Source organism: Galeopterus variegatus, unplaced genomic scaffold (genome assembly GCF_000696425.1).
Source record: "Galeopterus variegatus unplaced genomic scaffold, G_variegatus-3.0.2 Scaffold2777, whole genome shotgun sequence".
NCBI classification, from domain to species: domain Eukaryota; kingdom Metazoa; phylum Chordata; class Mammalia; order Dermoptera; family Cynocephalidae; genus Galeopterus; species Galeopterus variegatus.
In genome coordinates, this window is record NW_007728888.1 from 69442 (window position 1) to 93238 (window position 23797).

The following is a 23797-nucleotide window of genomic DNA, read 5'->3' on the forward strand; positions in this document are numbered from 1 at the left end:
AAGAGTCTAGAAATATGAAACGACATTCAGGATGTACTTCTTTAAACAAAAAAAAGAAAAGAAAGTTGAAAATAATTTTATAGACTGATGACACGTACATGAGTGCGCATGTGTAATGAAAAGCAAGACAGGCAGGATTACTTCCAGTTTCTGGCCCAGGATGTAAGGAGCTTAGAAGTTGTCACTCCATCCCAACAGCAAGTAAAAAGCTGAACAAACTGAAAAATCAACAACCCTCCTTAGATTTATCAGAGAAGTGAGGTTACAGGGCAAAATTGCTTCCCCCAAAATTGGACAGACAGACAGAAGGATCCAGAGAGTTACAACTTGCTGGGGCAGAAACCTCCTCAGGAACCAGTACCAGGGTAAGAAAACCTGAATGTAGTTATCAAATTGCCGGAGGCTCCGTCTAGACAAGTTTGAGAGTTAAAAACTCCAGGGGGACCTAGTCCTAGAGGCCCCCACATTTTTGTGACTTTTACCTTCAGGAACCCCACACGATCCTCGCAGTGAATATAGGAGGAATATCTCCTCCTGCTTCCAGTGAGGGAGGGGTGAAGAACCATTTAAAAATATGACAGAGCATTCTTTTCTTCTTAACAAGGCCTGCTCTCAGGAGAAATTATTTTACCAGAGACTTACCTGCTGGGGTTTTATTAGAGCATAATCTACCTGGGGGAAAGGGACATACCCAAGTCCAGCCTCCTGTAGCCATCCTGTTCCACCTAAAGGGGATGGAAAAACACTGAGAAGAACTGGTGAAGTTCAAAGTTCAGAAACACAGGCTCACAAAAACACTGAGACCTAATCTTAGGATTGTAGAATGCTTCCCTTCCCTCACACCTTACCACTACATTACTAAAGCCTTATTTGCCATCATTTTTTTTTTTTTTTGTCTTTTTTGTCTTTTTCCGTGTCCGGCAACGGATCGCAACCCTCAGTGTTGCCCCCGTACCGGACCGGGGACCGGCAACGGGACCGCAACCCTCGGTGTCACTCCCGCGCCTTGCTCAGCCAGTGAGCGGGAACCGGTCTGTATGTGGGATCTGAACCCTCGGGCGGGAGCGCCGCCACGCTTCCCAAGCGGCACACTTATCCAGTGCGCCACCGGGCCGGCCCTTTGCCATCATTTTTTAAGCCAGTACACACTTCAACTAAAAAGTTACAAGCATATAAAAGGCAAAAGCATAGTTTAAAGAGATTGAAAAAGCATCATAAAAAGAGATATGTCAGGAATGCTGGAATTATCAAATCAGGAATTTTTTTAAAACTATGATTATTATGCCAAGGGCTTTATTATGGATTGAATTGTGTCCCCCAAGGTTTAACGTATTGGAGGCTTGATCCCCACTGTGATACTGTTAAGAGGGTGATAAATCTTCTTATGGTAATTGAAAGGTGGGGTCTTGAAGAGGTGATTGGATTGTGAGGACTGTACCTTCATGAAAGGATTGACTCATTCTTGAAATAATGGGAGTGGATCTGGTGGCTTTGAAAGGAGAATGAATGAAGAGGTTAATCTGTCCCTCTCTCTGCTCTGCAGTTCTCACCATGTGACACCCTGCATTGCTATAGAGTCATCTCATCTGATGTGTTCCCTGAACTTCGGACTTCCCAACCTCTGAAGCTGTAAGCAATAAATTTTGTTTTCTTACAAATTACCCAGTTCCAGGTATTTTTGTTATAAGCAACAAAAATGGACTAGTACAGGCTATAATGAAAACATTAGACAACATGCAAGAACAGATGGATATGTAATCAGAGATATAGGTATCCTAAGAAAGAATCAAAAAGAAATGCCAGAGATCAAAAACACTCCAACAGAAATGAAGGATGTCTTTAATGGGCTCATCAGTGGACTGGAAATGCTGAGTAAAAAAATCTCTGAGCTTTGGAATATGACAATAGAAACTTACAAAAATAGAAAGCAAAGAGAAAAATAACTGGGGGAAAAAAGAAGCAAAAATACCAGAACAGAATATCCAAGAACTACGGGACAACTGGAAAAGGTATAAATGTATGTAATCGAAATACTAGAAGGAGAAGAAAGTGAGAAAGGAGCAGAAGCAATATTTGAAACAATAGTGACTGAGGATTTCCCCAAATTAATGTCAGACACCAAACCACAGATCCAGGAAACTTAGAGAATGCCAAGCAGGATAAATGCCCCAGAAAACTACATCTAGGCATATCATATTTAAACTTCAGAAAATCAATGATAAAGAAAAAAATCCTATAAGAAATCAGGAAAGAAACACCTTACCTATAGAAGGGCAAAGATAAGAATTACATACGACTTCTCAGAAGCCATGCAAGCAAGAAGAGAATGGAGTGAAATATTTAAAGTGTTGAGAGAGAGAGAGAGAGAAACACCAACCTAGAATTCTTAACTCTGTGAAATTACCCCTCAAAAGTGAAGTGGAAATAAAAACTTTTTCAGACAAATAAAAATTGAGAGCATTTGTTTCTAGAGAGAAGGAAAATAATACAGGTCAGAAACTAGTATCTACATACAGAAGGAAAGAGCACTGGAAAAGGAAAAAGTGGAGGTAAAATTAAAATTTTTATTTCTCTTATTTTTAATTGATGTAACAGATAACTGTTCATTCAAAATAATTATAGCAACAATGTATTTGGTTATGTATGCATATATATATAATGGCAATGTATGCTTCTGTACAAGTGAAATCAATGACAGCAATAAGACAAGGAAGAGGGGAAGGAAATAGAATATTTTGTGATTATGAGATACTTGTGCTAACCTCGAAAGTGGTATAGTGCTATTTAAAGGTGGATGTGGATTAGTTGTGAATGTATGTTGCAAACGCTAAGGTAACCACACCAAAAAAACAAAGCATAATTGATATTCTAGGAAAAGAGAAAAAATGGAATTATAAAATGCTCAATTAAAAGTACCAAAGGCAGAAAAAGTATGGAAGACAAAAGCAGAAACAAAAACAAGGGCAACAAATAGAAAACAGTAGCAAATATGGTAGAGACCAATCCAACTATATCAATAAGCACTGTAAAAGTTAATGGTCTGTTTTAGTCTATCTCTGTTGCTTATAAGAAAATACCTGGAACTGGGTGATTTATAAAGAAAAAGAAATTTATTTCTTACAGTTTCTGAGGCTGGGAAGTCCAAAGTCCAAGGAACACATTTGATAGTGGCAACAGTGACCCAGAGGGCTCACATTGCAAGATAGTGGGAGCAGGGAGAGTTCCTCACCGCTCCTCTTTAAAAGCCCTCAGAACCACATCCCTGGATGACCATTTTTAATCCGTTCACTACAGCACGGTCCTGCAATCTAATCACCTCTTCAAGGACCCATCTTTCAATTACCATAATAGGATTTTCCACCCTCACTAGTTACAGTGGGGATTAAGTTTTGGGGGGACATTCAACCCAAGGCATGGTCTAAATATATCATTTTTTTTTTTTTTGTCTTTTGTCTTTTTCCGTGTCCGGCAACGGATTGCAACCCTCAGTGTTGCCCCCGTACCGGACCGGGGACCGGCAACGGGATCGCAACCCTCGGTGTTGCTCCCGCACCTCGCTCAGCCAGTGAGCGGGAACCGGTCTGTATGTGGGATCCGAACCCTCGGGCGGGAGCGCCGCCACGCTTCCCAAGCGGCGCACTTATCCAGTGCGCCACCGGGCCGGCCCTAAATATATCATTTTAAAGACAGAGATTGTCAGAGTAGATCAAAAAACAAGACCCAACTATATGTTGTCAACAAGAAACCTACTTTAAATATAAAAACATATATAGATTTCAAATAAAAAGATGTATTATACTAACACTAATCAAAAGAAAGTAGAAAGAGCTATATTAATTTCAGACAGAGCAGACTTCACAGCAAGGACAGTTATCAGGAATAAAGAGGTGCATTACATAGTGACAAAGGGGTTAATTCCCCAAGAAGACATAACAATCCTTAATATGTATGCACCTATCAGAGCACCAAAATATGTGAGTCCAAAACCGATAGAACTGCCAGGAGAAATTGATGGATCTTACCTTCTCATCTGAAGGCTCTGGGGAAAGAAAGAAAGAAACAGATGAACCCACTATTATAGTTGGAGACTTCAACACCCTTCTGTCAGATGTGAACAGATCCAGCAGGCAGAAAATCAACCAAGTATAATTGACATCTTTGACTACTTTATCCTAAAACAGCAGATTACACATTCTTTTCGAACTCACATGGAATATTCACCACATTTAAGGAAGAAATTATACCAATTCTCCACAATCTTTCAGAATATAGAAGCAGAGTGAATACTTCCTAACTCACTCTATGAGGATAGCATTATCCTGATACCAAAAACAAAAAGCATTGCAAGAAAAGAAAGCTACAGATCAATATCTCTCACGAATGTAGATGCAAAAATCCTCAATAAAATATTAGAAAAGTGGAGCCAACGATGTATAAAAAGAATTATACACCACCACTAAGTGGGATTTATCCCAGGTATGCAAGGCTGGTTCAATATTTGACAATCAATTAGCTTGAGGCATCACGTCAACAGGCTGAAGAAAAATCACATGATTATATAAGTAGATGCAGAAGAAACATTTGACAAAACCCAACCCCCATTCAAGATAAACACACACCCCTCAATAAACTAGGAATAGAGGGGAACTTCCTCAAGGTGTTAAGAAATATCTATAGGTCAAAGGTTTGGATCCCCATACTACTCAGCTGCCAAAAAAACCAAAAAAAACTGTGAAAAAAAACATACAGCTAACATTATGCTCAATGGTAAGAAACTAGAAGCTTTCCCACTAAGATCAAAAACAAAGCAAAGATATTTTCTCTATTCCAACGTCGTACTCCAAGTCCTAGCTAATGCAATAAGACAAAAAAAAAAAAAAAAGGAAATAAAAGATTGGCAAGGGAGAAGTCTATCTTTGTTTGAAGATGACATGATCACCGAGGTAGAAAATCTGAAAGAATAAAAAACAACAACAACAACAACAACAAAAACCCTCCTGGTACTAATAGGTGATTATAGCAAAGTTGCAAGATACAAGGTTAATATAAAAAAGTCAATTGTTTGCCTATATACTGGCAATGAACAAGTAAAATTTGAAATTAAAAACACATTACCATTTATATGAGCACTAAAAAATGAAACACTGAGGTATAAATCTAACAAAATATGTACAAGATCTATATGAGAAAAACTACAAAACTCTTTTGAAAGACATCAAAGAAGAATTAAATAAGAGATATTCCATGTTCATGGGTAAGAAGACTCAACATTGTCAAGATGTCAGTTCTTCTCAACTTGATCTATAGATTCAATGCAACCTAGACAAAAATCCCAGCAAGTTATTTTGTGGATATAGACAAACAGATTCTAAAATTTATATAGAGAAGCAAAGACCTATTAAATAGCTGACTCAATTTTAAAAGAGAACAAAGTTGGAGGACTGACAATACCTGACTTCAAGACTTGCTATCAAGCTATAGTAATGAAAACAGTGTAGTATCTGTCAAAGCATAGAAAAATAGCTCAGTGAAACAGAATAGGGAGCCCAGAAACAGACTCACATAAGTATAATCGACTGATCATTGACAGAAGAGCTAACGTGATACAATGGAGCAAAAATAGTTTTTTCAACAATATTGCTGGAACAACTGGCCATCCACATGCGAAAACAAAAAAAAGATCTAGACACAGACCTTATACCCTGCACAAAAATTAACTCAGAATGGATACAGACTTTCACATAAACTGCAAAACTTATACAACTCCTAGAAGATAACATAGGAGAAAACCTGAATGACTTTGGGTATGGTGATGACTTTTTAGATAGAACATCAAAGGCACAATCCGTGAAAGATGGAATTGATAAACTGGACTTTATTTATTAAAATTTAAAACTTCTGCTCTGCAAAAGACAATGTCAAGGGCCGGCCCGGTGGCGCACTCGGTAGAGTGCAGCGCTTGGGAGTGCGGTGGCGCTCCCGCTGAGGGTTCGGATCCCATATAGAGACTGGTCCGCTCACTGGTTGAGCACGGTGCGGGCACGACACCGAGGGTTGCGATCCCGTTACCGGTCACGAAAAAAGACAAAAAGGTAAATAAAAAAATAAATAAAAGACAATGTCAAGAGAATAAATAGACAAACCACAGACTGGGAGAAAATATTTTCAAAAGAACGGTCCCTGAACCAGGCTTTGCCTTTCTCCTGGCCTAGTTAAACCCATCTTTGCAGGAGCGCTTCCCTACCTCCAGCCCACAAAGATCTCTCCCTTCCTTAAGCTTCCTGTCTATCAGCATGTCACGGTCCCTGAACCAGGCTTTGCCTTTCTCCTGGCCTAGTTAAACCCATCTTTGCAGGAGCTCTTCCCTACCTCCAGCCCACAAAGATCTCTCCCTTCCTTAAGCTTCCTGTCTATCAGCATGTCAACAAATATTTCCCAAGAGCTCCCTAGATGGAAGGCATCATTTTTGGTGTTGGGGGTTCTGTGGAGAACTCCATAGCCTGAGGTCCTGGTAGAGAGATGGCCCAGGCAAGGAGCTCACTCTGTAAGCAGCTCATCTTCTGTAACCAGCACCATGTGTGGCATATAGTAGGTGCCCAATAAATAATGCTTGACCATTGACCTAAACAACTGAGATGAATTCAGATTGCACATATTCAAGCATCTAGGGTGACACACATGTGCTTCTGTGGACATGCATGCAGGAGCGCGTGCGTGTGCAAGTGAACATTGACACGTTCAACCACCTACACACGCAGATAGCCCCAACGCATGGCCCGCTCAGTCAGCATCCTCACGCCCATGAACGCTGCCTCCCGCACAAAGCTCATTTATTTTGATTTATGAATATTACAAAAATAAACCTGAGTGTCTTCTTGGGGATTCTGTGATTCTGACACCAGTCCCCACGATATTGCTTTTCGCTCCTGGTTACCTGAAATTAACAGAGTAATTCGGAATCCGTGTCTTTATTTAAAAGAAAAAACTGTAGATGCAGAATTATAAAAATTTAATATGCTCCCAAGAAAATGAAAAATGAGAGGTTGTGATCTCGTCTAACACTTTCAAATGTGTTTATTAATTCATGTTTTAAATCATAAGTTTCATTCGGTGAGAGCCATGCACAGCAATAAGCCCGTTTTAAAATATTAATGAATAAACAATATTTCTCTATTGAAATATAACATGCTTCTTTGAACAATGGACCACCAGTAATAAATCAAAACCAGGAGAAAATTGCATTTCATATTTAATACAAGTTGAACTCTGCCTTTTTATAAATGATATCTTTTTTGTTTAATTGGCGTCAGTTCAGATCTAGCAGATTGCTAATAAAATTCTGGATTTCCATATTTAATGATGCGTACACTTTCTGCTGAAATTTTACCAGGAAAAAAGAATCAGCCTTTTATTATCTCCTGAGATGGTGGTGAGAGGTGAGGCCTCAGCCTCTGTCCAGCCTTGAGGGTTGGGGAGTGGGGAGAGGCTGGAGTGAGTGGGTTGAAGAGGCCGAGCCACACCAGGACCCTCCCTCTGCAGCTGACACCCCCTGGCACCCCTGCTGCTGACCGGAAGTAACCATTCCAGCCAGAGGGGCTACAGACCGGTCGTCCCCTTCTGATCTTTGGCACCTTGCAGCAACAAGGACAAGAGAGCCCATACCGTCCTACAGACCACGCACCACGCATCCCTCAGCTCACCCAATCTTCACGACTTCCCCGTAAGATAGGGAGGAGCAAAGTCTCCATTTTACAGATGCGGAAACCGAGGCTGCAGAGAGCGGAGGTGCCATGTCCAAGGTCACACACAGCTGGTGAGCAGCAGAACTTGGCCTGACTTCAGAGACCTAGCTCTTCACACCACATCATACTGCTCTGAAGAGAGAGGCATCAACCTGGCATCACAAGACCTGGGTTTCATCAGCAGTGGGTGACATGGGACTTGTGCTGGGCGTGTGGCATCAACACAAGCTGGAATTCGGGAGCAAATCACACTCACAGGGCAAGTCTAGGAATAATAGGGAGTAAGGGCAGCCAGCCTCAGCCCTACTGTGTGCACCAACTTGCAAGTTTGTCTGCACCAACTTCCTTGATCCTCCCTGTGATACTAGGAGGCAGGAGCTTGACAGCTAAGGAAACTGAGGCATTGAGAGGTTATGTGACTCGCCCAAGGACACACAGCTGGTATGAGGCAGATACTCGGGAGCCCTCAGTCATGAGTGCTAAGCCATGGTGGCTTCCTAGCCCTGAGGACACACTGAACCCCTGGACATCTGTTCTTTCATGTCTGTGATGGGGCTCATCCCCACTTGGCTGTGAGGTGTGTGGCTTCTGGCAGCAAACTTGGTGGGGCCCAGCTGGAAGCAGGTGCCCTCCCTGCACATCTGCTGAGTCCGCAACAGCCAAGACATTGGGGCTGGGAGGTGTTGTGCTTATTGTCCTGGGGGCTGGGTCGCCAGGCTCATGAGGGACGAGTTGCAGGTCTTTAGTTGGCCTACGGACACAGCAGTCTTCGCGTGGGTGTCTCTGGGACCCTGAGCTGCTGGGGAGAGGAGCCAATGGGGGTAGGAGAGCAATGGGGTGGGAGCTGGCATCCATTCTCTGCTCAGTTCCCACTTCAGGCTCACCAGCTCTGGGCAGGTACACAGTGAGCCTGCGGACCCCTGAGACAAGAAAGAGACATTTTGACAAGACGGTGAGGCTCAAAGGGTCACAAATGTGCATTTTGGCTTTGGACACACACAGACTCATATTCTGGTTCTGTATGTATTTGGCCAAGTGGCTTCTGTTTCTTCATCTGTATGGTGGAGATGATAACAGAACCTGCCTCAGAGGCCATGGTGAGGATTTGAAGAGAGAATCTGGGAGCAGTTAGGGAGGAGCATTCGCAATCGGCATCTGACACCTCCGCTCGCTCCTGCCTCCTGGCCCTCATGCCTTGCCTTGTGCATCCGTCCCTGTGCCCACTGCCCCTTGCCCCACCACCTCCTTGCTGTCCTAGCCCTCCTGCTCTGGTTGCTTGGCTTGGATATCCAGTAGTGGACATAAAGCGCTGCAATGGGCAAGAGCAGGCCCAGGCTCTGCCGGAGGAAACATTGGTCTAGGCTCAGCTTGAAGGACAGGCATTCACCAGGGAGACAGGCTACGGAAGGATGTTCCACGAAGAGCTAAGCTGGGCAGAACCTGGGACTTGGGGTGCACACCCAGGTGGAACTCTGCCCATGATGAAGTACACAGAGAGAAGGTGCCCAGGTCCTGTGCTCAGCACTTCTACCATGTGACAGCTGCCCTCCCATGCAGGTGCTGTGTTTATCACCATTAGTCATGCTGCCAGGCCCAGCCCAGTCCGAGGACATGGGGTCTTCCTTTTCCTCACCTCTTGCAAGTCACACACCACAGGACACCCATACTCAGGTGGCCCAGGCAACTGAGGCGTGGATGGGAGAGCTGCAAGCTCTAGGGGCAAGAGAGGATGATTTCCCTGATCACCTGGCCACAGAAGGGACCTCACACTGGTGGCTTGATAGCCCAAGTTTACTGGAGCCTCTCTCTGTCCCGCTACAAGTGGCTGTGGGAAGTGTCACGTGGGGCCTTCACGGCAAACCCCAGCTCTGTGGGAGATCTTAGACAGGTGACATTGCCTTTTGAGCCTCCGATTCCCCATCTGAAAATGGGATAAAACAGTGCCAACTGTAGCCAGACTGCACGCGATGCTCAATAAACTGTAGCCGTCAGTCCAGGGAGGCCCATCTCTGGCACCAGCAAGCATTTCACACCAAAAGCAACCCCCCTGTGGGAGACAAATCCCAACATGGTTTTTTCCTACAGGAAGGGTTCTTCTCTGGAATGCTGCCCTCCCACCCCCACTTCTGGCCAGGGAATGGCGCAAGGATGTCATTCGATTTCAGACTACAGAGAAGTCCTAACCTGATTTGCAAGACCACCTGGTCCTCTGTACTCGGAGGCTCCCGCAGGGCTTGTGCACCTCCCTGGGGAAGACTGATGCCCTGTCCAATGTGAGCAGCTGCTCAGGCGCTTGGACTCCACAAACTCATGAACATATGTGTATTGTGATGTAAGCATACGTGTGTTCTTGTGCACCTAACGGTATGTGGACAGGCCCCTTAGCCTGTGAACAGGTGTTTCAGGTGGCTTCCTGCTGTTATTTTCTTTGACCTCACAAGAAGGTTTGGGTCTCTCACTTCTCCAGTCTCTCCATTCCTCACTAAGCATTTGCTTTCTGAATGGGAAGGGCTGGGCCCAGGGATTTGGCCCCTCAAGGGGTGGAGCTGATTTTACTCATCTCTGGTATAGCCCCCCACCCAGAAAAGATACCTGGTGAACATCTATCAAAAACCAACAACTGATTTCACCCAATTTGGAATGAGATGTAAGAATGGTGGGGCCGTGCCTGTGAAGTCTCCATGCCTGTTGAGCTTTACAAACTCTAATGGACCCCAAAGCCTGGGCCAGAGAAAGAGGCCCTGTGTGGTGGCTCAGTTTCCTTATCTATGAAGTGAGGGTGCTTCCACCCTCCCAGAGAGGTGGTGAAGAGCAGAGAGGAAAAATGCCCAAGTGGCTCCTAAACTAGCACATAGGAGAGGAACTGCTATTTTTCTTTAGGTGTCCCCAAAATAAAGCTTCAGACTCCCACATTCCCATCAAGGGTTGCTAGTCAACACGTGACTCTCCAGCAAGCACTGGTGTGCACTTCTCTCACAGACTGGCCCAAGGCGAAAAACAAGATGGTACTTAGAAGTGTGTTTTGGGACATTAAAGAAAATGAATTTGTTCTGTGTATGTGTTATGTTTCCATGGAATATTTTTGCAAAACCACATAGCACAGAGATTGTTTTTTGTACAAGATAGGAAGGCTGACCCACAAGGTAACTGAATCATGCAAATAGCTACTTAGCCATTGGAGAGATCCTACAGGCAGGCTGAGAACCCAAGTGAGGCGGGTAGGATAGCTCTGGAGGGCAATCTGTTTATAAAGTTTACCCTCACGGTACGACTGCCTCAAGATGAACGAGAATGGTGGCCCTAGACCTTGTTTTGCCTGATTCTACCAACTGAAATAGTGAAGCAGTTGTATTTATCATAGACAATTTGCTGCAACTGATTAACATTAATCTGATTTCCTGTGAGTCAACTTCCTTGAGATATAGTAAACAGGCTAATTCCCTGCTATTGACCTCTTTTATTACCAAGATTTAGATATTAGCGACAGATATGTATGTAAATATATGAAATTTCTAATAATTTGAATAAACAAGAACAATGTTTAATCTAGTTAAAGGATTTTGAGTTGGTTTTACAGATTATATATTTAGAGTTTAAAAAGTATGTTAAGAGAAGTCACAGGGGTTTTGCTTTTAAATGGTATCTGAGGCCCACTCTTTCCAGACAAACTTTCGCTTATCTTTAACTGCAGTTAAAGGAGCTATGAAGGTGAAGAAGGGAAGGTGACAAGGCTCTGGTTATTAAAAAAGAAAAAAGAAAAAAAGATCACGTTACAAGTGCCACAGGCACTATTAGCTCAGCGTGTGTGAGCTCCAAGGGTGGAGAGACCTGACTTCAAGGCCTGACCCTTTGTTATCCTAGGTCTGTGACTTTGTGGCATGGACTTTCTGAGCTTCAGTTTCCTAATCTAGGAAAATGGGGACAGTGTTTTCTTCACTTTGTTACTGAGGGCATGAGGGCGTGAGGGCGTAAGGTCAAGCAAGGATATGTTGATGGTCCGGAAGGCAGCAGGGAGGGAGGCACTCGCTGGTGCCAGCTGTGCCTCCCCTCTCAGCTTCAACTCGGCTCGCAGGCCTCCGACAGGCCACGCCCTGACCCTTCATGCCCTGATGCTGGGCGGGCTCTCTCTTTTGCCTGAGCTAGCAGGCTCAAGTAGTGGAGTAAAAAACTGCATCAACATTTAATCATGAAAGCAAAAAGTTTATTCATGTTTGAAACTACATATAACTACCACGAGGAAGACTTTTTCAATCCAGGGTGTAATCCAGTTAGAAAGGAACACGAAACATTTTTAATACATTAGAATCACCGCCACAAATTATTTTCATGACTCAATCAGTTTCAGAATCGCATACAATACAAAAAGAGAGAAAGGAGAGGGGGCCCCATTACACAGGGTGAAATATACAGTACCCAATACTGAAATCTGAATGCATCACAATTAGTTGCCGCTTTTTTTGCATGGATTAGTAATAAGATGAAGAACATTCAAAATGTTTCTCAGTATTTACAACAGTTTTACTGATCCTGTGTTAAATTAAGACCCAATGTTTCCACTCTCAGTTTTTTAAAAGTTGCAAATGCAACCCTGATTTTTCTCTTAAAAGATTACAATGTACATTACATTTTATGAAGGGAAACAAAGAGTTAATTACAAGATGCAAAAAGATAAGAAAGAGACAAACTACAGCGTGAGTATTGTTCAGAGGTAGTAAGTGAGCACTCTAAGCTACAGAACATGTTGAAATTCTATTGGTTCGTATGAGTTCGCATGAGGTAATAAAGCTGTGTTTTGATTGGTGAGATGTATAAATACTCTTTTGCTACACTATATACAACACTCCAGAGAGCAGGGCCTTTTGTGGATGCCCAGAGGACGTAGCAAACCTTGACAAGTCTGTGCAGCACCCAGTGCACACCGAAAAACCCCAGACGGATCTCATTTTCACCTCTATCAGCAGCAAGTATCTTCATCTCTCAGAACAATCTGGATCCATAATTTAATTACCGAGCAGACTCTGGGCACTGGTGCTTTCAGAGAGAGAAAAGATGCTACCAGTCTCTGATCTAATTACAACATAAGAGATTGCAACACAACTGTGATGAGGAAGATTCTTAAACACAACCATCATTAGCAGAGACAGCCAAACAGCTCTTTTATTCCAACTCCATCAGTGATATGAAAGAAAGATAATCAAAGTCTGCGATGGAAATATGCAAGTAGTTCAATTTAGGTGAGGTGAATCTTTGCATCTGCTTTTACAATTGAGGTTTAACATATATTGTACTTTTTACCCTTAAGGCCAAGTAATTGGCAACTGTGAAACCATTAATGTAAAATATTGATAATAAATTATGATAAAATAGCTACAGGACTGTCAACAATGTTAAATCTTGGCCCAATTGGATAAAGTGCTTTTTTTTTAACATTGTGTGTTTTTAAGTATAAATACAAATGATTATGATTCTTTAAAAAACAGATTTACCAAGTTCTCTAATAAGACAAGGTTTTACAGTAAAGCTGTAGGTGGTGGGCTACAAAAGCGCTTGCCTTTCCCTCCTCTTGCTCTGAATGCACTTATAGAGGCATGTCAGCTCAGGAAGAAGTGTGGCCAAAGATTAGTTAGAGGTATCCGAGTGCACACTTCCTGGGCCTTCTGTGGGAGAAGTCACAGAAGATGGAGTTGTTGCGTCCTGCCAGCCTCCATTAGCCTGAAAGGAGAAACACAGTTCAACGGGTGCACGTCTACATATTAATTCTACTCCCCAATTTAAAACACCCAGATGACAACATGAGAGCAAAGATGCATTAGCAAAATGTATTTTCTAAACCCACTTTGGCAGGAGTTGGGAAGCATGTGTTAAAGTGGGATTAAATGCATGTAAAACAAATCCATCCCATCAAGTAAAGACTTGGCAATAAATCAGCATGCAGCAGGAGGGCTTCAGCTAGTCCCAAACTGGCATGAAGCTCGGCCTTTGATCTGCTGGTAAAAATAAAGTGACTCGAAAAGAAATCTTTTCAGTAGGAAACAGTGGAGAAGCTCAATGCAATGCTGTGGCAAAACCTTGAACTCCATGAAGTATCATCAGCCCGGCTTAATCATTTCCAGAGAAGAAGCTGGCCGCCCTTTTCCCATACAGGCCTGACAGCCAGCTACCATAACCCTTGGAGAATGAAGGCCAGAATTTCTCTCCAAATGGGATCTTCCAGAATGAAAATGCATGAACTGTGGAGGAACACACACTATTCAAATCTGTATTCCAATTATCTGTAACTGGAGCCCCTATTTGGGATGTTGCTACTGCTTTCCACATGCCGCTGGCCCTTCCTGCCTCAGACCTGCATCACAACAACAAGACTCAGAAACAAATTTGCCTTATGTCTTGGCCTATAGAGGCAATTGCTGAAATCAATGTCTGATCAGATTTCTGCTGTGGCAGACAGCTTGTCGCTACATATTTTTATGTCAGTCAAGAAGAGGGAGGTGCTGGGCTTGTGAGTTGGGGAACACTGAGTGGAAGTGACGGGGTGGAGCTTTCTGGAGAGAAGGCAAGAGTGAGCTAGCCGACACCCAGCGCCTGCAGAACCGGCCAGCCTCTGCCTGCATGCTGCCCACAGGCCCAGACCTCCCACACCAATGCCAGTGTGGGTCACGGGTCCCCCTGCCTCCCTCACATCTACCTGCAATTTCTTCTGCAAGTCCACCAAAATGCCCTGTTTCAGGCTTGTGCTGCCAGGCTGCGGAGAGCCCTGTCTGTGTTCCCCACCCGCCTGGAGTCCACTTGAAGGTGAGCAATGTGCTGGCTATTGTTTCTTCTCCCGTGATCACTGTTCCTGGAGAACTCCGTGTCTTCTGCTTCACTGCATAGTTCTGCATATAAAGCACCTTCCCTACCTGGTGGGGGAAACCAAACAACCCCACAGAGATGACCAGAGCCAAAGGGAATAGAATTATCCAGGCTTCACGCATATCAAATTGAGGTTAGGAAAAAAAAAAAAGAAAGAAAAGGAAAAAGATTTTTTATAAAAAGAGCTATGGCTCCTTTTATTTATAAAAAGCCTCAGTTGTGCTGGTTGGATGGTGACGTGTTCATGTATGTTTGGTGGCCTCTAAGAAATCCTCTTCTCTTTCTATAGCTAAGCCCTCCTCTCTGGCATCCCCCCAGGTATGAAAATCTACTTAAGGGAAAGAAAAACTCTTACCCAGATACAAGTCTAAAGATATTCCATCTGAAGTAAACATCATTCTTCTTTTATCCAAATTTATAAACAACAAATGTACAATATTTTTACCCAGCGTGGCAGCTGGAGGAGAGGTTGTCAGCAAGCATTCTTTTTTTTCAAAATAAATTAATCCTTACTCTGGTGGTTTGAGATTATGCACTGTATTATACAACAGTGCCTTATCAAGCCTCATCAGTGAAGATGGAATTCATGTCTGTAAAATGCTGCAGGCAATCACAGCTTCATATTTTATCATGTTGATAAGGATATCGCACACTCTCTGAAGCATTTCAAAACACTTAAATGAAAAAGGAGAAATGCAACTAAAAGGCTTTTTATATGGTTTGTTGTGGGTTATTATGAGTTATTTATAAACCCAAAAAGAAAGATTTGACATTTCAAATGTAAAAGATTTGAGTATTTAATGGTCCTTTCTCCCTTCACAATTGAATATCCTCAATCACTTTTTAAATCATTAATATTTACTCTCATAGCAAGCCAATGCCCTAAAAAGGGAGAATTTGTCCATTTCTTCCTACTTTACTACCATGAGCTGGGCAGTTCACTTCCTCCCTAAGTCTGGAATCTTAGACTCTGCCCACCACTCAACACCAGCTCCACCATGGTGACCCAATCCTCTGACCCCCTTTCCGGAGTTATGTGTTTTGCCATTTCCCATCCATGTCAGGGTTAAGGGGGAAAATAAAGTTTTAGTGAACTGGTTACAAAAATTAAAATTATCGGGCCGGCCCGGTGGTGCACTGGATAAGTGCGCCGCTTGGGAAGCGCGGCGGCGCTCCCGCCCGAGGGTTCGGATCCCACATACAGACCGGTTCCCGCTCACTGGCTGAGCGAGGCGCGGGAGCAACGCCAAGGGTTGCGATCCCGTTGCCGTCCCCGGTCCGGTACGGGGGCAACACTGAGGGTTGCGATCCGTTGCCGGACACGGAAAAAGACAAAAGACAAAAGACAAAAAATAAATAAATAAATAAAAATTATCTTCTCTACTTTTAAAAATTCAGAGGTCATTAAAATTGCCAAACATGTTCTGCTAACTACATTGACAATGCAGCAAGCCACTTTTAAGAACAGAGTTATTTGTTTAGCTGGGTTTATTGATCTATCTGGGGCCCTCCAAGGTTATCACCTTCACCTGAGTTGTATCTGGGAATTTTTCCTGCTGCTTGATTCTAAGATAAATGACCTGTTTTTCATCATCTCCCTAGAACAGCCTGGATGGTAGGAAATAGCGTCTTAATAGGCTGATGCTTAAGTCCCTACAGACAACAGAATGCCAGCCACTTCTGGGCATCTGTGAGGACTTCTAAGGGCATCTAAGAAATGTGAAGTGTTTAGGTTCATAAAATAAAAGCGCAGCAAAGACAATGCTTTCCCTACCTGCCAACTAGATGAGAAACTAAGTCAAATCGCTACTAATTTATTTATTAGTCACTGTTTACCTGATACTGTTCCTACAACTCGTTCCCCAGAGTACTCACATTTAAATTATGTGGACTGTACAGTGAATTTCCTCCAAGGCCATCACTGTAGCCTCCCGTCTGATTGATAACATGACGGAGGGTATCCACCTAGAAGTGAGACGAAACAAAATTCATCATCCTAAATCTATTAAAACATCATCACTTACAAAAGGAAACAATTTGAATTATGTGTGCCACAGGGTGTAGCATCTTCAATGAAAGACAAATTTATCAATCAAATGTGACTGGCAGAATTTCAACAATTCTTTGCATATTTAAACTCACACATCTTTGTTTTTCATGCCAGCCAAACAATAAGATCTTCACAGCAATGCGAACTTTCCCTCTACAGCAACCAAATGTGTGTGGCTGTGGGTGAAAACCTACTTAAAAATATGTACACTGGATCTCTTTCTTTCTCACTCACTTTGTCTCATACACACATACACACACACACACACACACCCATCTATATGCATAAAAACTATAAGAAATAGTTGCTCTCAATTAAGAGGATGAGAAGAACTGAACCTGGAATATCCTTTAAGAACTCAGGTTTTTGTATTCTCACTTAAAAAAATACATAAATGAAACAGAGCAATATATTCTTAAACCATGCACACACCGACACACACGACTTTTCTGTTCTATTTTGTGACAAAAGTAAAATGCACCCAAACCCTCTCCATGAGCTCAAGCCAGAGCCGAATGCATTCACAAAGTTTATCAGGTTTGAATCATCAAAAGTCACTGTCCACTTGACTTCTCATTATATTAAATGGCGGGGCAGATGGATCATGTTTGGAAGCACCCAGCACAGGTTCTGCATGGATGTGCAGACCACTTCCATGGAGTCAGAGTAAAGAGTTTTGAGCCCAAACCCTACCCTGCTAGAAAGGCCCCAGTTGGGGCATTTCTCCTACCTGTGATTGCACATTGGCTCCGACTTGGGACCCTTGGTAAGAATCCCCATTCAGACTCTGCATGTTCATGAACATGTCCCCAGAATTTGGGAGGTTAAAAGAACCAGAAGAACCTGGAAAGGAAAGAGTTAAGTAGCTGAATAACAGAGAGCTACACACATAATCCTCAAAGACCTAGAGGCAGGGAAAAGAGAAAAGGTGCAGAAGGGAAAGGCTGTGCACAACATAAAGCATTTCCAGATCTAAGAGGACAGAGAACAACTGAAGAGTTAGGTCCTGTGATTCACTTTACATGCAGGAAATATCCCATCATTGGGGAAGCCCAGATAAAAAAGTGAAAAGACAAATCATAATAAACAGGAAGACACCCAGTAGCTGGCTTGGAACCTTTCCATTATTTCCATTTATCTCCAGGACGTGATCATTAAATGAGCTCTTCGACATCATTAATTGTCACAGTTGACAATTACCTGGAGAAAAAACATCTTTCTGAATCTCTTTCTTAGCCATTCATCCTACCTACCTTTCCTTTCACCTGTTCTCGTGTTCCATTAAAAAGAACTGGGGGTGGAGGGCACAAAACAAAACAAAAAAACTCCCTTACTTTCTGGATTTTTAGGGATATATTTAAAAGATCTCCTTAGAAAAGCCTCTTGAATGCTACTCAAGTTCAAGTCCATCTGTTTGGACTAGCTGCACATCTTTCATTATTATTCAAGTTCCCTCTAATTTTAACACATTTTTAACTCTATCATAAATGTCACATAAAATTTGGTGAAAATGTACCAGATGAGGAGTGAAGAGCATTGCATCCATGAATTAAGTACCATGTCCCTCACAGCTAACCACCTACTATGCCTACCAAGTCAGAACTGCTTAGACAGGAGCTAAAGAATGTTAAAAAAAAGGACAGCAGACTGGAACCTGTAGCTACATCAGGTGGAAAGCACTACTGTACTTACTCCAACATTCCAGCTTCGTTATGCACAGTAACAGGCAAATTTCCCACTTCTGATATTTCATTCTTTGATAGACCACTATTGACCTTAAAGTGTTACATGGAACAATATAGCTAAAATAATCATTAGTGAGAGCACTTTGCCTAATTGCTGAATTAAAAACCACTACTAAGTGTAAAAGTTCCCAAATCCCCCAGTACTGAGTGGCATTCACTGTGAACGGGGCTTTACAGGCTCTGGCCATCCACTCATTCACCTATCCCATGAAAAAGCCCACATTTGAACATAAATCTTCCTTTGTAAGTCCACTGTGTCCTCAGTATGGCTCTTGCTTCCTGACCTGTGGGACGGGGCATTGTGGCTTAAGGTAGCCTGGGCCAAGAAGGGAGCGAGCACCTGGTACGCACCAGAATTTGGCGTGGTGGGTGAATTGGTCTGGTTGTTCTGCACAGCGGCGGCTACTGCGTGTGCAGCTGTCACGGCTGTCTTTGCAGCGTAGAGGTTGGCTTCTTCTTGAAACTTGCCGATATTCTTCTTGTACCTGATTCGTTTATTGCCAAACCAGTTGGATACCTACAAATTGCAGGGACATGCAATTGAAGGGGAAGAGAGGTCAAACAGAAAAAGTAAAACTTCCAATAATAACTGTTGGACACTGAGGGGATATCTTAGGAGACAGTCAATTCCTAGCCTGCAATCTCACATTCTATGGATAATGCATAATGGTTTTAGGGGTTCGCTTCCTCTTTTGGCAAACATTCACACTGCTTTGGAATAACACTGCTTCTTGGAGTTGGCCACAGTAACACCCAAATGGCCAGGAACACTGCTCATTAAAAAATATTCACAGGCTCCCAAAAAGTAGCTCAAAAGCTAAAGGAAACATATGTAAAGTTAGGTAGATAATAAGAAATACTTGAGAAAGAATGACTTATTCTTCTTTTTGGGTCTGGAACAATTTTGGCAGCTGTACAGTAGAATCATGTTTGGTCTGCTGAGAAGAGTAACATCAATTAATAATGCATGAAAAGTCCCTTTGTCTCCTGCCTTAGAAGAAACTGTATGTCTGCCAAGATGTCTGCTCAAGCGCTAACAGTTAACACATGGGAAGGTCACAACTTGAAAACTCCAGTAATTCCAATAAGGTCAAATGAAAATGCAGAGGAGCAGTGGCTCTGGTTTCATCAGGTGAAATATATCTTTTGTAGACTAGTTATGATGTCAGCCAATGCAAATGGAAGAGATTTCTAAAGAGGATCTTGACAACAGGCAGATTTCATCACATTTCATGGAGAGTCAAACTTCAGCCCAAGGCTCATGGCTCAGATACATTATGTGCTCAGGCACCTACTATTTAACGAAGAAGCTAAAAGCCACAGAGCAATTTATAAGAAAGTATACCCACTTGCTACATAAAAAGATTTAACCTCTCTTTTGTTAAAGGAACAGTTTTTAAAAAAATACTTTTCAATAATTTCTTAATAATTGGTCAAAGGAGGACACTGTGATATCAATCTGGGCGGGTCACTGCTCTACCCTGAAGGTATTATTTCCTAGCAGCTATTCAGGCGCCCTGTAGTTCAAAGCCCTCCAACCCAATTTATACCAATGGGCACCCCTGTTGACCATCTCTGCCAAGTCTTTAATTGCTTTGGAAATAAAACTCTCATTCTTCAACCTATGGCACTGCTCCTTCTGGAGGACTCCTGAGAGCCCTGGAATGGGGGGAGCCTTGTGAGGAGGGCAACATTGGCCTTGCCGCTGCCCATATGCTGTCCCATCCTGGGGATCGCTGTGTGCACATATGTGCACATACATGTGCAGGCACACTTGCTGGGGACCCATGCAGCAACCATGAGCACAGGTTCATCAGACAGAAACAAGCCAAACACCATCAGGAAAGAAATATGCTACAGATCAGGACTCCCTAGCTGTCTGTTCCACCATCTTTTTCTTTTTCTTTTTTTTTTTTTTGCCCTGAAGTATTGTACGAGGGTACTTCGAAAAGTTCATGGAAAGATTTGTATTATCTTTTAATTCTATTTTTTCACAAACTTTTTAAAGTACCCTTGTTTATATCTTTTTCTTTTCTTCATATCAAATGTAGTGGCTATAATAACTGTCATTTAATGAATCTCCCATGTGCCGAGCATTACTCAGAGCCCTTTGCATACATTTTCTCATTTAATCTAAATTTCAAGAGCTAGATGGTTAGTGGAGGTGGTTACACAGGCATCACAACTGTCCCGAATTGAATGGCTGTTCCTTTCTTCTCAACTTATTTGACCTCTCGGCAGTGTCTGATACTTTAGTTACCACCCCTCCTTCTTAGAGCTCACTCTCTGCATGGTTTCTGTGACATTATGCTGCTGCTTCTCCTCCAACACCTGCTCCTTCCCTGACTTACCAGGGTGTGTGTGCACGCACGTGTTTTCTATAAGACTCAGCTCTTGGCCCTCTTCTTACTCCTTGAGCAATCTCATCCATATTCAATACTTCAATTATCCTCTTTGCCTCTATCCCTAACTTCTATAAAGACTTTTAGTTCTCAATTTTTAAGAGATTTCCATATAAATCTTCTACCATAACCTCTAACATGGTCTAAGAGGGATCTTGGGTGTCCTTTAAATCTGTACCTCCTTCTCTATTCTCTTGTAGTTACCACCCCTCCTTCCTAAAATATAAGCTCATGTGTTCTTGGTATCTTCTCCGCCAGAGACATGGTACTCACTACCTCACAAAGTCCCTGATTCCATTGTTGGGCAGTCCTAATGGATATACAGTTCCCTATTCTGAACTAATATCTAGTTCCCTTTCCTTTCCACTCATTGGCCCTACTTCCAACATGCAGCAGACTGTCACAATATTAGGCCCTCAAACTCAGCCCTGAGGGACCTAGACCCATTCTGCCATTGGCCTTCTTGGCCCTCCCTTCCTTGAGCCCCATATGCTAACAATGGATGTGCATGATATCTGTGTGGGACGTGACAGCAGGAGGAAGAGTTAGGAGACAGGTGAGGATGCAATGAGTGCCTGAGCCAGGCAGAGCACTGGGAGTGCAGAGAGCAGATATTACAGAGGAGGGACAGACAGAATCTGGCCACAGACTAGCTGTGGAGATCAGGGGAGAGGGAGAAGCCAGAGACGATGCTGATGTGGGCCCAGGCCTTTAGCAGGATGGAGACGGATACTCAGGAGGGATTTCTGTACCGGGAAAAGTCAGTTTCAGTGACTATTAGGATACATTCCCATACTGGAATTATGTGATTCTAAAAACAGGAAAGTACTGAATCAAGAGTGAAAAGGGGCCCTAAAGGAATGTTTTGATTATACTTGTTTAAGCAAGTTCTCTTAGAACATGCCTCACCTTTCACAATGCAGCTTTCTCAGCTCAGGAGATAGACCTAGAGCTAGCTTGCAAAAAGAAACTTTAATATATAATACCAATCTACCTTTTCTGAATAAGATTGTTAGGCCTTAGAAACAGTTAAATATTGAATATATCTATAGTGCAAAGGGGGATAGTCCTGGTTGAGAGGGAATATAGCATTTCTTAAACATAATTAATGAAAATTCCCCACTCTGAATTTAGCAACAAAGGCCCATCTTAGAACTCTCTTCTTCTAAACAATTCTCTGTTGGATGCAGTACTTTGTAGTTAATATTACCTTGACAATCAGAGAAGCTATAATACATTAATGAAACCTAGCCTGGAAAATCAGATTACAGCTTTATTAACAGTTTCATAATTGAGGAATCTCTGTACCATTGGAGGTCTCATCTCTAGATATGTAAGAATCCTCTATTTATGCATACCCCTGGACCAATCAAACAATAGTCATCACTAATAAAGGTTTATTTAATTCTCACAGTAAAATTTTAATATCACCAGCAGCCTGGGGAAGCTTTAGCAAGTGGATTTGCTTGACATCAGATCGTTTCTATTCTGCTAGTCCCAATACTTCTTAATCTTTAATATCAAGGCAATTAAAATTAATGGCCACTCATCCAAAGCTACTGTGGGCAGTGTTTCCTTGACATCAATTGTTTGATGGGATTACCTAGAGGTTAAACTAACAAGCAAGGTTTAATTGGAAGCAATGAAAGAAGCAGTGATCATACGTTATGTTTAACCTGCATAACCACATCTAAATGAATATATAAAAATGTTAAACTATTTCTCAAATTAAAATATGCATGTCACATTCTAATATCACAGATTTGGGTACTGTAGCAATCAGCTATTAAAACCACACTGCAGCAACTGGGATCAGTGTAATTAATGTATCAATCGACATCTAAATTCAGGAATTTTTTTCACCCTTTGAAAACAGATGGACACAATTAATTGCAAAAGAACCCCAAGCTCACCAGTAGGAAGTACCAAAAGCTATGGATCACATGTGATCCTCCCTCCCCCCAACACATACACACACAGAGCTCATGGTGGGGCCAGGCACTGAGGAGAGCACAGCTTGCTCCATCTCTGAGCTGGAATGGTCTGTACATTGGTCCCAGAATAGAAACACAGGCAGGAAATTGGTAAAGGGAAAGGGAATACACTGTCCTGTGCTTCTCTTTTGAGACACACATCAAAGATTCATGACTCTGGACAATGCTGAAAGCGAAGGGCCGGCAAGAATTTTAAGATCAATTAAAAATGAGAATAAAAGCACAAGTACTCTCCTTCTTCTACTGATATTCATTGTTATCAGCCCCTAGACTGAGTCTCTGGTAATCAGGAGAATGAGTAGTGAACACTTTGTAGGCTGCTGATTTTCTGGAACCTTTCTGCAAGGCCAAGAAGAGGCCAAAAAAGCTTCTGGTCTCTCTCATAAACTAGAGCCATGGGCCGGCCCGGTGGCGCACCGCTACAGTGCGCCACTTAGGAGCGCGGCGGCGCTCCCGCCAAGGGTTCAGATCCCACATACAGACCGGCCGCTCACTGGCTGAGCAAGGTGCGGGCACAACACCGAGGGTTGCGATCCCGTTGCCGGTCCCAGTACGGTACGGGCGCGACACTGAGGGTTGCGATCCGTTGCCGGTCATGAAAAAAGACAAAAAGGAAAAAAAAAAAACAAAAAACTAGAGCCATGCATTTCCCCACCCAATTCAGCTGCAGAATGCCAATTTCTTTTAAAAGTAAAAATGTTTTCTACATAATATAGTAATAACTAGACTATTTTTCTCACAGAATTGCTGGGTATATTAACAATACTGGCACATTACATTTATCTGATAATATTAGCTATTACTATCATCCATGTTTTATCAATGAAGAAACAAGAGATCCAGACCATACACAAGTTGCCCAAAACCACACTGGAAAGTGTGATGTATCCAGAATTCAACCCCAGGACTACCCATCAGCTTTTTCTTTTTTTATAATAACTGGAACATGCTTACTGAGCATCTGTTATGGTCAATACTGAATTAGGTGCTAAGGGGAGATGAAAAAATAAAC

General features: G+C 42.6%; 1 protein-coding gene across 1 annotated transcript in view; it reads right to left on the minus strand.

Moving 5' to 3' along the window:
* Positions 1-11921: 11921 nt before the first annotated feature.
* LOC103598905 (pre-B-cell leukemia transcription factor 3) overlaps positions 11922-23797 on the minus strand; it is a 56934-nt gene continuing 45058 nt past the window's right edge. Inside the window, exons 4-7 of the mRNA XM_008582966.1 lie at positions 18741-18906; positions 17375-17487; positions 16470-16559; positions 11922-13454 (exon numbers count right to left, since the gene is read on the minus strand). Of these exons, the coding sequence (XP_008581188.1) occupies positions 13362-13454; positions 16470-16559; positions 17375-17487; positions 18741-18906 (462 nt within the window). The 3' untranslated portion in view covers positions 11922-13361. The remainder of the gene's footprint in view (positions 13455-16469; positions 16560-17374; positions 17488-18740; positions 18907-23797) is intronic.